This window comes from Corvus cornix, chromosome 4 (genome assembly GCF_000738735.6).
Source record: "Corvus cornix cornix isolate S_Up_H32 chromosome 4, ASM73873v5, whole genome shotgun sequence".
Lineage (NCBI taxonomy): Eukaryota > Metazoa > Chordata > Aves > Passeriformes > Corvidae > Corvus > Corvus cornix.
Window position 1 is genome coordinate 70,653,278 of NC_046334.1, and position 11,108 is coordinate 70,664,385.

An 11,108-nucleotide genomic window follows, 5' to 3' on the forward strand; every position below is an offset into this window, starting at 1 on the left:
CCTGGGTGTCCGTGTCCCACGGCTGTCCCTGTCCCCCTCCACTCCTCGACTCCATTTCCCATCAGGCCCCGCTCCCTCCTCCCTTCCCGAGGCGCCGCGCGCGCGGGTCCGCCCCGTGACGTCACCGCGGCGCAATGACGTCACGGCGGCGCCGCGCGTCCCGCCATGCTGCCGGCGCTGAGGCGCTGCCGCCCCGGCCCCGTCCCGCTCCCGGCCCTGGCGGCCACGCTGGGGCCCGGCCCCTTCCCGGGGCTCTGTCCCGGCTGGTCCCCCCGGGCGGTGCCGGCGCGGGGCCGCAAGACTCGGCACGACCCCCCCGCCAAGTCCAAGGCGGGCCGGGTGAAGCTGCCGCCGCCCGTGGATCCCGAGGAGCTGCTGGTGGTGCTGGAGCGGTACCGGCAGCACCGGCTGGTGCTCAGCGCCCTCCGGTACCGGCACGGGATGGAGATGGAGATGGAGATGGGGGGGTTTCTGTGGAGCAGAGGAGGGTTGGGGGGGTGGCTGTGGCTTTGGGTAAGGGACTGGCTGTGGGGCAGGGGGCTCGTGTGGGGCTTCTGAGGGGCTCACTGGACTGGTTACAGGATTGGCTGGAGGGAAGGGGACTAGATACAGGGCTGTGAGGCTGCTGTGGGGCAGGAGAAGGTTGGGGGTGGCTGTGGCTCTGGATATGGTGCTGGGGGACTGATGTGGAACAAGGGAGGGTTGGGGGGCTGGCTGTGACTGGCTGTGGGACTGGCTGTGGGGTGGGCGGCTGGTATGGGGCTGTAAGGCAGGGGAGCGTTGGGGTTGTGGCTGTTTGGGGCCGCTGTGAGGGACAAGGCTGGCTGTGGGGCAGTGCAGGGTTGGGTCTGGGGCACTTTGTAACAGGAGCAGTAGATCCTGGGATACTCTGGGGTGGGAGAGGGTGGTGGGGCTTGGACTGATGAGGGGCAGGGAAGAGTGAGGGTGGTGGGACTGGGAGCACTGTGGAGCAGGGGAGGGTCAGGGTGGTGGGCTGGACCACTGTGGGACAGGGTGGTGGGGCTGGCTCTGCTATGGGGCAGTTTTGGGAGAACCTGCTGTGCTCCCAGGCCAGGAGCTCAGTGCCCTCCCCCGCTCCTGGCAGGGCTGAGTTCAGGGCCGAGGTGCTGCAGAAGACGCGGGAGGAGCGCCTGGCTGCCGAGGGCTCTGTGGAGGAGCTGGAGGAGCACCGGCGCCTGATGGCCTGGAACGATGAGGAGAACGCCCGGCAGCGGGCACGCAGGTCAGCACGGGCAGGGAGACACTGCCCTTCCTGGCTTTGACTTCTGCTCAGGCAGAACTGAGCTCAGTTAGAGTCTGGTCTGGCATTTACAGAGAAGCTTGGATGGGGTCACTCTGGGCTGGGTTAGGAGCTGGCTGATGGCCAGGCCCAGAGAGTGGTGGGGAATGGTCACATCCAGCTGCCAGTGGTGTCCCCAGGGATCAGAGCTGGGCCCAGTCCTGTTTAATGTCTTTGTTAACGATCTGGATGAGGAGATCGAGTTCACCACCAGCAAATTTGCAGATGACACCAAGCTGGGTGTGAGTGTGGATCTGCTGGAGGGCAGGAGGGCTCTGCAGAGGGACCTGGATGGGCTGGATCCATGGGTTAAATCCAAGGGTATGAGGTTTAACAAGACCAGCTGCCAAGTCCTGCACTTTGGCCGCAACAACCCCTGCAGCACTACAGGTTAGGGCCAGAGTGGCTGGACAGTGGCCAGGCAGAAAGGGAGCTAGGGGCACTGATGGACAGCAGGCTGGACACGAGCTAGCTGTGCCCAGGTGGCCGAGAAGCCCAATGGCACCTGGCCTGTGTCAGGAATGCTGTGGCCACCCAGACCAGGGAAGGGATTCTTCCCCTGTACTTGGCACTGGTGAGGCCGCAGCTCGAATGCTGTGTCCAGTTCTGGGCCCCTCAATTTAGGGAGGGTGTGGAGGTGCTGGATCATGTCCAGGGAAGGACAACAAAGTTGGGGAAGTGTCTGGAACACAAGTCCTGGTAGGAGCAGCTGGGGGGCTCAGCCTGGAGGGGAGCCTGGAGACAAGGGGAGACCTTGTCACTGTCCACAAGTCCCTGACAGGAGGGTGCAGCCAGGATGGGTCAGGCTCTGCTCCCAGGCAGCCTGGGAGCAGAGGACAAGAGGACACAGTCTTTTCCAACATGACTGATTCTGTGAAATGGTGACCTTTTTAAATAAATCTACCTGTGCAGCGATCGTGGTTCCTGCGCCTTTTGCTGCTCAGGGCCAAGTCAAGGGGCTCTGGGCAGCCTCCTGCTCTCCTGGGGATGGATGTATCACCTCATCCGTCCGATTTTCCTTTCTGTCTGGCAGAGAGGAGAGACTCAGGAAAGAAGAGGAGAAGCAGAAGAGGAGGAAGTTGGAGATTGCAGAGAAACGGGCCAGGAAAATGGAGGCTTTCCTGGAGGAGAAGGAGAAGGAGGTTCTCCAGCTGCAGGTAAGAGCAGCTGGTGCCTTCTGGGAACCAGGCTGCCAGAATCCCCTGCGAGGGAGCCATGTGGAAGCCGTGGGCTTGTTTTCCACAGATTTTTGTGTTGGCAGCTGGGAACACAAGCGTCGGCAGCTCCAGCGGTGTTGACAGCGTGTGGAAGGGAGAAGGGCTGAGCCAGGGCTCTGGGAACAGGGTGGGATAATCCTGAGGGGGATAATCCTTGTCCTTTGGTTCAGGAGGAAGCCAAAAACTTCATCACCCCCGAGAACCTGGAGGCACGGATCGAGGAGTGCCTGGACAACCCGCGGAACTACAACTTCGCCATCGACAAGGACGGGCGCATCGTCAAGCGCACGGTGCTGTCGTAGCAGCCCTGGCACAGGGCTCCTGGCCTGGGTGATGTCCAGAGGCCCCCCAGACAGCACAGATTCTTCCTTTGAATGTATAAATTGACCACAGAAGTGGTGGAGAAAGGCCACGGGTCTGGCTGTGCCTCTTCCAAAGGGTTAACGCCTGTGGGAAAGGGGGTGAGGGGGAAGCTTGGAGGCTCTAGCAGCCTGGCTCAGCCCTGTGCCTGTTGCTGTGCCTGTGATCCCACCTCCCACGTGTTTGGATCCCTCCTGCCTTCACACACAGCATGTGGGGAGGAGCAGGAGCGGTCCCAAGGCAGAGCCTGGCTCTGAGCTCCTCGCTGTCAGCTCCTCTGGATGCTTCCGAAGGCAAACGAGGGCTAAATGAATTTATAGGAAACACTGACCTTCCCTTTTTTGTTGTTGGGGAAAGGAATTAATTGTAGTCTTGATTTCACACTTTAAACCCTCCTCTGCACATCCCTTGGTGTGGCTGAATAAGAAAACGTGTCTGAATGATCTGGGATTTCTGGCGTCTCCTTATTCTTTCCTTCAGGCTTAATTTATTCATCACCTGGGGCCGAAGGTGTCGATAAAATTGTAAAGACTTCGGGCGTTCTGGGTTGTTGGGGTCTTGCAGACTCTCAGCTTTTCCCTAAAACTGCTTGGAGTTTACCGTGGTTCAGCCATGGTCTGCAGGTCCCTTCCCCTCCCTCCCTCCCTCCCTCAGATAATTGACCTGAAATCCTCACTTTTTACCTCCAGTTTTTCCTGAAAGTGTCTTTTTCTCTCCTGCCGAGCCTGCACCTCAACCAGGCGAGCCCACAAAACCCACAGACTTCTGTCTGGCTTGTTTTTCTGTACAAGTTTTATTTCTAATTAAGCTCATCACTTCAGTCTGAGTCACAGCCCTGGGCTCGGCTGTTCCCAGCCTGTGGCAGGGCTGGGATGTGATGGAGGCAGGATCCTGTGGATTCTCTCCCGTCTGGGCTATGCAAACAGCATCTCCTGGTCACAGGATGAGTCAGTGCCACAGCCCTCTGAGGGGAGAGAGGGGGCAGCATGGTGTGAAACCAGACAGCACCGACCAGACCCCAGGGACCCCCAAAACAGCCCCAACTATCTCTGAAACAACCCCCAAAGATCCCTGAACCAGCCCACAGGGACCCTCCAAAACCAGCCCCCAGACATCCCTGAACCAGCCCACAGGGACCCTCCAAAACCAGCCCCCAGACATCCCTGAACCAGCCCACAGGGACCCCCAAAAACAGCCCCCAGACATCCCTGAACCAGCCCACAGGGACCCCCAAAAACAGCCTCCAGACATCCCTGAACCAGCCCACAGGGACCCCCAAAAACAGCCCCCAGACATGCCTGAACCAGCCCACAGGGACCCCCAAAAACAGCCTCCAGACATCCCTGAACCAGCCCACAGGGACCCCCAAAAACAGCCCCCAGACATGCCCAAAACCCCCCTGAACCAGCCCACAGGGACCCGCAGCACTGGGGTTTAACGAGCTCGTGCTCGCTCCATTCTCTGATGTTTCCCGGGATTTATAGCAGGATCTCTGGTAGTTTAATTTAGGGAGGAGGGTGGGATTTTGGGAAAACTTATGAGAGCAGGAGGGGCTGTGGGTTGTTGTGCCCCACGGGAGTCCTGCCATGCCCCGCGGGAATCCTGCGCTTGCTCAGGCTTCAAAATTTGGTCGCTGTCTGCTTCCCTCCTGCCCCAAACCTCCCGTTCTCATCCCTTCCCTAGGGTCTGGATAGGTCACGGAGCATGGTCTGGCTGGCGGGGCGATGGATGGACACATGGATGGGACAAAGAATCCCTTGGGCATTGTCCCCTCTCCCACTGTTCGGTAGAACCCTGAATTCCCTGCCGGGTGTGCGAGAACTCCGTGACAGGAATCCGAGCATCCCGTGCCACCCTCACCGGTGCTGCAGCAGATGCCGGGAGCGGCGCAGCTCCCTCCGGAGCCGCAGGGTTTGCGTCCCGACTCGCAGGGGGTGGGCAGGAAGTTTTCCTCCTGGCAGCGCAGCGTTTCCGAGGTGCCGATGTAGCAGCCCAGCTCCTCCCCGCAGCAGATGTTGGGCCCGAAGCAGTGGCCCTTGTTCCGGGGACCGCAGGGCAGGCACTGCTCAGGGAACGGGGGGGAAGAAGGTTGGGAGAAGGGAAGGACGGGGTTCGGAGTGCCCCGAGCCCTCCAGGACGTACCTTCCTGATGTCCATGTCCAGCACAGCGCGTTTGCCCCCGATGGGGCAGTTCTGGATGTAGCAAGCGGAGGAGAGAGCCAGGAGCCCCAGGAGGCAGAGAGCCAGAGCCTTGCAGGACATAGCGGCGGGACAGGGGGGATTTTTGGCTGCTCATCCCAACCGCTGGCACTGTATTTATAGTCCCGGCTCCTGCTTAGGGATTCTGGCACCGGCGTCACCCGTGTTCCTTAAAAACCACAAGGCATTGCTTCCCACAGCAGAGGGCTTGGCTAATAGCTGGAGGTCGAGGACGTGAGGTCAAGGACAAGGTGTTGGTTTTCTCCTCTGTGATGAGTCCGGCAGCAGCAGGAACGTGTGGAGGTTGTGGATGGAGCTGGATGAACGTGTGGAGGTTGTGGATGGAGTCCTGTGGGGTTTGGGGCCTGTCTCTGCTGGCCACTTAGGGCTGCCGAGCTGTGGTGTGTCCCGCTGGGAAACCCTCTGGCATGGAGAGGGTGGGGATGAAGGAAGGCAGCTGCGGGTGGGATGTGTCCACCCAGGAGCAGGGTGAGAGGGGCAGGTGCTTCCCTTGGCTTTGAATCCCTCTGGGTGGGAGGAAGCAACCCAACATCCTCTGGGATCACCCATGGGATCTGGGGCGGGGAATGTCCTTGTTGGCCCTGTCCACCCACCCGTGCTTGGCCTTTGGGGGATGCTCAGCACTGGGCTCATCCCGCTCAGGGATGATGGTTACACCCAGCCTTCCCCACTCATGTTCATCTAACAGCTCCACAGCCTCCTGAGAACACCAAACCTCCTGGGCAAAGACCTGAAATCCCAAATTTCCCACTGCTTCTCCTTGGACCTGCACACGGGGATGGAATGTGGTGCCCTGAGCCACATCACCAGCAGACAAAGCCTCCTCTTCCCCTCCACAAGAAGCTGCGCTGAGGATGAGGCCGAAGGCTGACACAACAGCCCAGGACCCTGCTCACCCCAGCCCCTCACCTTCCTTATCCCAATTAGGAGCTTCCCAGCCTGAATAAATTTCCCTGCTGAGGACAAAACTTGATCTCCACTTGACGTCATTACCCTGCACTGGCTTAATTGGGAATTAGGCAGCCCAGAGCCAGACAGCCATGACCTTTGCCTGGTCCTCTGGCTTGCTTCGAAATCCACCACTTAGTGCGGCCAGCGAGAGGGCAGCCGGGTCCCTGTCACCTGCCCGGGGCCAGTCACAGTCCCTGGGGACAAGGCAGGCACTGGGATCCATGTTAATGGGTTGGAAATGGGGCTCAGGACCTGCTGTGTGCTGTCCCAGCGGCTCAGCTCCGGCTGCAGCACAGGGTGGAGGGAGGGAATTCTCATCCCAGAGTCCCTTCGGCTGCTCCAGGGGTGCCCAGACCCCTGCAGGATGTGTCTCGGGAAGACAAGTGGGGGAAAAAACCCAATTATCAGCCCCTGGTGCTTTCTGGGGACTCGATTTTTGCCTGATTTTGAGGTGTTCATCAGATGGAGCATTCCCAGCTCAGCCACATATTCCCGGTGCTGCAGGAACGTTGGGGTTCACATCCTGCGTCTCGGAAAAGCCCGGGTGCTAGGGCTAGGCTGAAAGCCCAATTCCCTCATCCCAGCTTGGACTCCCCCGTCCGTGCTGGTGTCACCCCTTTCCCAACGATTTTGGGGTGGTTTGGGGTTGCCCCCCTCCCCAGGGCTGGGATCAGATGCCGGCTGTGAGAAGCAGGTGCTGGATCAATCCTGCATCCCCTGTGGGGTGCAGGGAGCTGCTGTGGGCAGGATGGATCCCGCCGGTGCCAGGGAGCTCCACCTCCCTGGAGGTGCCACCTCCCTCAGGGACAGTATAAAGGACGAGCTGTCCCCTGTGCCGTGGCCACTCCCAGCCCAGAGAGACCTCGGAGCAAGGACCCTGCAAGGTAAGAGAGCCGGGAGAGGGTTGGGATAAAGCTACCCCAAATTTTGGGGGGTGACTGTGGGATAACGGGGACTGATCCTCCCTGTCGGTGTCCAGAGGTGGTGGGGAAAGATGAGAACAGCCCTGGAGCGGGTCTGTGGAGCTGGGACCCCAAACCTCACTGCTTTGAGGGAGTTTGGGTGTTTTCCTTACTTTTTATCATCTTTAGTAGATGCTGTGCTGGTTCCTGAAGGCAGCGAGGCCCCGAATCTGCCCCAAAGAAGGACTTGGCCACGAGGTAACGTGACCGTGGCACATCCCAGCTGTTCCCAGTCTGTCTCCTGGGGCTGGGGTAGCTGCTGGGGCTCCCGGGTGGGACTCCACGGCCAGATCCCAAATTCCAGCTCTGCCTGAGCTCCTTTCCCTGGGAGCTACAAGGACGGAGCCAAACCCTGCACCCAGCCCAGCCAAACCACACGCACTCTGTGGGCATTTGGGGACAGAAGACCCTCCACCACCCCCATCCTGAGCCCCAGCCAGATCCCCTGGAGCCCCCATGAGCCATCCCCAGCGCCCAGGACGAGGCCACCACAGTGCACGAGGACTTTTATTGGGTCTCGTATGTACAGTGCCGGGGTGGGGGTGTCGGTCAGGGTGGGGGGGACTCCCCACGCCCTGGCTCAGAGCAGGGGGTGCTTGCCCTGCTGCTGCTGCTGCTGCTGCCGGTTTGCCAAGTGCATGAGCCTGAGGAGCAGATCTCCGGCCGAGCCATCCAGCACCGTCAGGTTCTTCTCCTCCGCCGCCTCCGGAGCGCCGTCGCTGCCCTCGTCCAGGCAGCCGGTGTCCATGGCGCACGTCTCTGCCGCAGGAAGAAAAACGTGGCGATGGAACAGGTTATTTGGGACCACCAGGGGGTTGTTTTCGGCCGGGGAAGGGGTTGGTGGCAGCCGGGGGGGGGGGGGGTCCGCCCAGCTCGTGCTCCAGTTTTGTCTTTCCCGTTAACCAGGGAGCGGGGCTGGATTTTCTGGCACATCAGGGAGGCTGTGCCTGGCCAGGAAAAAACTCTTGGTGGGTCAGGAAGGAGCTCTGAGTCCAATCCTTTAGAATCAGGGAATGGTTTGGGTTGGAAGGGATCATAAAGCCCATCCCATTCCACCCCCTACCATGGGCAGGGACACCTTCCACTGGACCAGGTTACTCCAAACCCTGTCCAACCTGGCCTTGGACACTTCCAGGGATCCAGGGGCAGCCACAGCTTCTCTGGGCACCCTGTGCCAGGGCCTCCCAACCCTCACAGGGAACAATTCCTTCCTTACAGTCAGCCTGAACCCAACCATCCCCAAATTATCTCCGAATGGAGCCAACACCACTTCCACCCCATGCCTCGGTTGCCCCTCTCTGAGACTAAACCCCACCACCAGATGAGTTACCTGGAGACTTCTGTGCCCCTTGCGCTCCCCCCATGCTCCCCAGCCACCCCAAACTCCCCGTCCCACCGTGACCCGCTTACCGGCGGTGCAGCAGATGCCGGGCGCGGCGCAGCGGCCCCCGGAGCCGCAGGGCTGCCCGCCGGCCTGGCAGGGGGAGGGCAGGTAATCCTCCTCGGCGCAGCGCCGCGTCTCCGCCGTGCCCAGGTAGCAGCCCAGCTCCGCGCCGCAGCAGATGCCGGGCCCGAAGCAGTTCCCTCTGTTGCCGGGGCCGCAGGGCATGCACTGCGGGAAGGAGCTGCCTCAGTGCCCGCACCCCAAAAACCCCTTCTTGCACCCCAAAAGCCCTTCTTGCATAGCCTTGTGTTAGGAACCCCAATGCACAAGCACCCCTATGTATGGAAAGCAGCTCCCCACCAGCCCCTCTTCCAGCCCTTGGAGGTGCCGCACTGCCACCAGCGCTGGCCGCCGCCACCAGCAATGGGGACCTTGTGCCCCAGTTTGGGGTGTCACCACTGCCCCCCATGACCTCCCTGTCCCCTCTCCATGCGCTGTCCTGTCCTGCTCCCCCCCTCGCCCCCCCCCAGCCCAGCAGGACGCTCCGCTGTGGCCAAGCTTGAACCTCTTCTCAAGGTGCCAACAGCACTTTGGAGTGGTCACTCCTCCACCACTGCCCCATGGTGTGCCCTTGGGCGTGTCTCCCAGCCATCCCAAAAAACCCCACTGCTCCGGGGAGCGTGGCAAGGCCAGTGGTGCCCGCAGGTGACGGGAGCCTCTGCACCCCACAGAGCCACTGCGTCCCTCCGAAAGCCCCATCCCGTGTCCCGAAGCGCCCGTCCCGTCCCGTACCTGTCGGAGAGCTGAGTCGGCCAGCGCCCGCTTCCCGCCCCGGGGGCAGTTCTGGATGTAGCAGGCGGAGGACAAGGCGAGGAGGCAGAGGAAGGAGAGGGGCAGCGAAGGCTCTGCCATGGTGCAGGGTGCCCGCGGCCGTGCCAAGGGAAGCTGCTCCAGCTGCGTCTGGCCCTGTGCTGAGAGAGCTGCTATTTATGCTGCCATCACCCCTTCCCAGGGGAGGAGGAGGAGGAAGAAGAGGGATGGGTTGGGTTTTTTTGTTGTTTTTCCTTTTTTTTTTTTTTTTTTTTTATCCCTGTCTGTTTTTTTTTCCCCCAAATCGCATCCAAGCAAATCTGTAATTGAGATGATTCAGTGCGGCAGCACTCAGGGCTGGTGAATCCCACCCGTGGCTGCTCCGAGGGGCACGGGCCGGCCCTGGGATGCTTGGGAAGGGGTGCTCGATGGGGTGGGTTCAGGGAGAGGTGCTCCTTCGGAAGGTGCTGGTTTGGGGAGGAATGAGGCTTTGGGGACAGATGTTCACTCAGGAGATGTGGTTTTGGGCAGGATGCGGATTTTGAGAGGGGTGCTGGTTTGGGGTGATGCTGGTTTGGGATGGACGTGGATTTTGGGAGAGGCGCTGGTTTCAGAGGGATGCTGGTCCGGGAGCAACGCTAATCTGGGGAGGGATAAGGGTTTGGAAGGTGCCGCTTTAGGGAGGGTTGTTTATTTGGAGGATGCTGGTTTGGGATTGATGCTGGTTTGGAGGGATGCAGATTTTAGGAGGGGAGCAGTCCTGGTTTGGGAAGGGATGCTGGCCTGAAGGGATGCTGGTTTGGGAAGTGTTGTTTGTTTGGAGCATGCTGGTCCAGGAGGGATGCTGCTTTGGGGATGCTGCTTTGGGGAGGGATGCTGCTTTGGGGGATGCTGTTCTGACTGATGCTGCTCTGGGAGGGGTTGCTGGAGGGCAGTGACAGGGTCGGGGCTGGGAGAGAGCCCCGGCTGCACAAACACACCCCAAAACCAGGGGCGGGGCTGCAGCATCGGGGTGCAGGGCAGGACCCTGCCAGACCCTGTCCCCAAAGGGACCCGTCAGTGCCACCCACGACTCTCCTGCCTCTTCCCCCTCTTCTCCAAGAAAGCAGAAGGCAGGGAAAGCTGTGGGAGAGGAGGAGACCAATGGAAAAGGCACCTTTGGGGCTGGCACAGACCCTCCTGCTGCAACCAGGGGTCCCCACTGCGCCGAGAGAGCCGGCACACTCGTGTCACCCACGGGCTGTCAAAAACACCTGTACAGGAAAAACGCCATCAACAACCCCTGCCCCATCCAGCCGTGAATATTCCTGCTGGTCCCAGATCCCTTCTCCAGCAACGCCAAGGGCAACCTCAGCAATGTGAAATTAATATGCAGAGGGGAATCGGGTGCCTGTGAGCATCAGCCTTCTCCTTTCTCCCTAAAAATGCTGGGACTGGCTCACAGTGATCAGGAGGGGTTTTTTTGGGGTGCTGGGAGGGGGGGTGCTGCCAGCTGTGGTCCCGCTTCTGGAGTTGTTTTATGCTTTACTCATCTTCACATAAGGTGGGGAATTGAGGCAGAGAACCATAAAAATCAGCCTGGACATCACTTGGGGTGGCTGAACATGTTTTTCCGCCGCCCCTCATTAGTTTCCCTCGTTTTCTTCCCCTCATTAACATCCTTTTTCTGCTGGACAAACACCCCAGGCCGGCCCAGCCCTAGATGGAGTGAGGGCTGTGGTGGTACCCTGGGTGGGGAAGGGGCTGCTCTGCTCGAGCCTCCCAAAGGAAACTCTGATCCCACTGCAATCCTCCCTGGAAAACCAGAGCGCTTTGAAAAGCTCCACAGGAAGCAGGGAGCGATGCTGGAGGGGGCTGAACCCCAGAGCGTCGCTGTGCCCCACCAAGGGAAACTGAGGCACGCA

The 11,108-nt window shown here is 60.3% G+C and overlaps 3 protein-coding genes across 3 annotated transcripts; 1 reads left to right on the forward strand and 2 right to left on the reverse strand.

Annotated features, from left to right (window-relative positions):
* The first annotated feature begins 150 nt into the window (after nucleotides 1–150).
* On the forward strand, nucleotides 151–3,322 carry MRPS26 (mitochondrial ribosomal protein S26). Its single transcript, XM_039551634.1, has 4 exons — nucleotides 151–428; nucleotides 1,106–1,243; nucleotides 2,334–2,457; nucleotides 2,688–3,322. The coding sequence occupies exons 1-4, from the start codon at nucleotides 166–168 to the stop codon at nucleotides 2,817–2,819; spliced, it is 657 nt and encodes a 218-aa protein (XP_039407568.1). The 5' UTR covers nucleotides 151–165; the 3' UTR covers nucleotides 2,820–3,322.
* Nucleotides 3,323–3,647: 325 nt separating this feature from the next.
* On the reverse strand, nucleotides 3,648–5,179 carry LOC104690831 (neurophysin 1). The gene is made up of 3 exons (XM_010402115.3): nucleotides 5,020–5,179; nucleotides 4,738–4,939; nucleotides 3,648–3,841 (listed from the first exon to the last, which is right to left on the reverse strand). The coding sequence occupies exons 1-3, from the start codon at nucleotides 5,137–5,139 to the stop codon at nucleotides 3,792–3,794; spliced, it is 372 nt and encodes a 123-aa protein (XP_010400417.1). The 5' UTR covers nucleotides 5,140–5,179; the 3' UTR covers nucleotides 3,648–3,791.
* Nucleotides 5,180–7,499: 2,320 nt separating this feature from the next.
* LOC120409984 (vasotocin-neurophysin VT) lies at nucleotides 7,500–9,392 on the reverse strand. The gene is made up of 3 exons (XM_039551702.1): nucleotides 9,187–9,392; nucleotides 8,421–8,622; nucleotides 7,500–7,769 (listed from the first exon to the last, which is right to left on the reverse strand). Exons 1-3 carry the CDS (start codon nucleotides 9,304–9,306, stop codon nucleotides 7,591–7,593), a joined length of 501 nt encoding a protein of 166 aa, XP_039407636.1. The 5' UTR covers nucleotides 9,307–9,392; the 3' UTR covers nucleotides 7,500–7,590.
* Nucleotides 9,393–11,108: the final 1,716 nt, after the last annotated feature.

Excerpts from the sequence above, each read along its gene's own strand:
- MRPS26 (XM_039551634.1), top strand. The coding sequence starts at position 166 with ATGCTGCCGGCGCTGAGGCGCTGCCGCCCCGGCCCCGTCCCGCTCCCG. Across the intron at positions 429-1,105 it reads CTGGTGCTCAGCGCCCTCCG|GGCTGAGTTCAGGGCCGAGG; the intron begins GTACCGGCACGG and ends CGCTCCTGGCAG. Across the intron at positions 2,458-2,687 it reads AGGAGGTTCTCCAGCTGCAG|GAGGAAGCCAAAAACTTCAT; the intron begins GTAAGAGCAGCT and ends CCTTTGGTTCAG.
- LOC104690831 (XM_010402115.3), bottom strand. The coding sequence starts at position 5,139 with ATGTCCTGCAAGGCTCTGGCTCTCTGCCTCCTGGGGCTCCTGGCTCTC. Across the intron at positions 4,940-5,019 it reads TGGACATGGACATCAGGAAG|TGCCTGCCCTGCGGTCCCCG; the intron begins GTACGTCCTGGA and ends TTCCCTGAGCAG. Across the intron at positions 3,842-4,737 it reads CGGCATCTGCTGCAGCACCG|AGGGCTGTGGCACTGACTCA; the intron begins GTGAGGGTGGCA and ends CTCTCCCCTCAG.
- LOC120409984 (XM_039551702.1), bottom strand. The coding sequence starts at position 9,306 with ATGGCAGAGCCTTCGCTGCCCCTCTCCTTCCTCTGCCTCCTCGCCTTG. Across the intron at positions 8,623-9,186 it reads CCGACTCAGCTCTCCGACAG|TGCATGCCCTGCGGCCCCGG; the intron begins GTACGGGACGGG and ends TCCTTCCCGCAG. Across the intron at positions 7,770-8,420 it reads CGGCATCTGCTGCACCGCCG|AGACGTGCGCCATGGACACC; the intron begins GTAAGCGGGTCA and ends TTCCTGCGGCAG.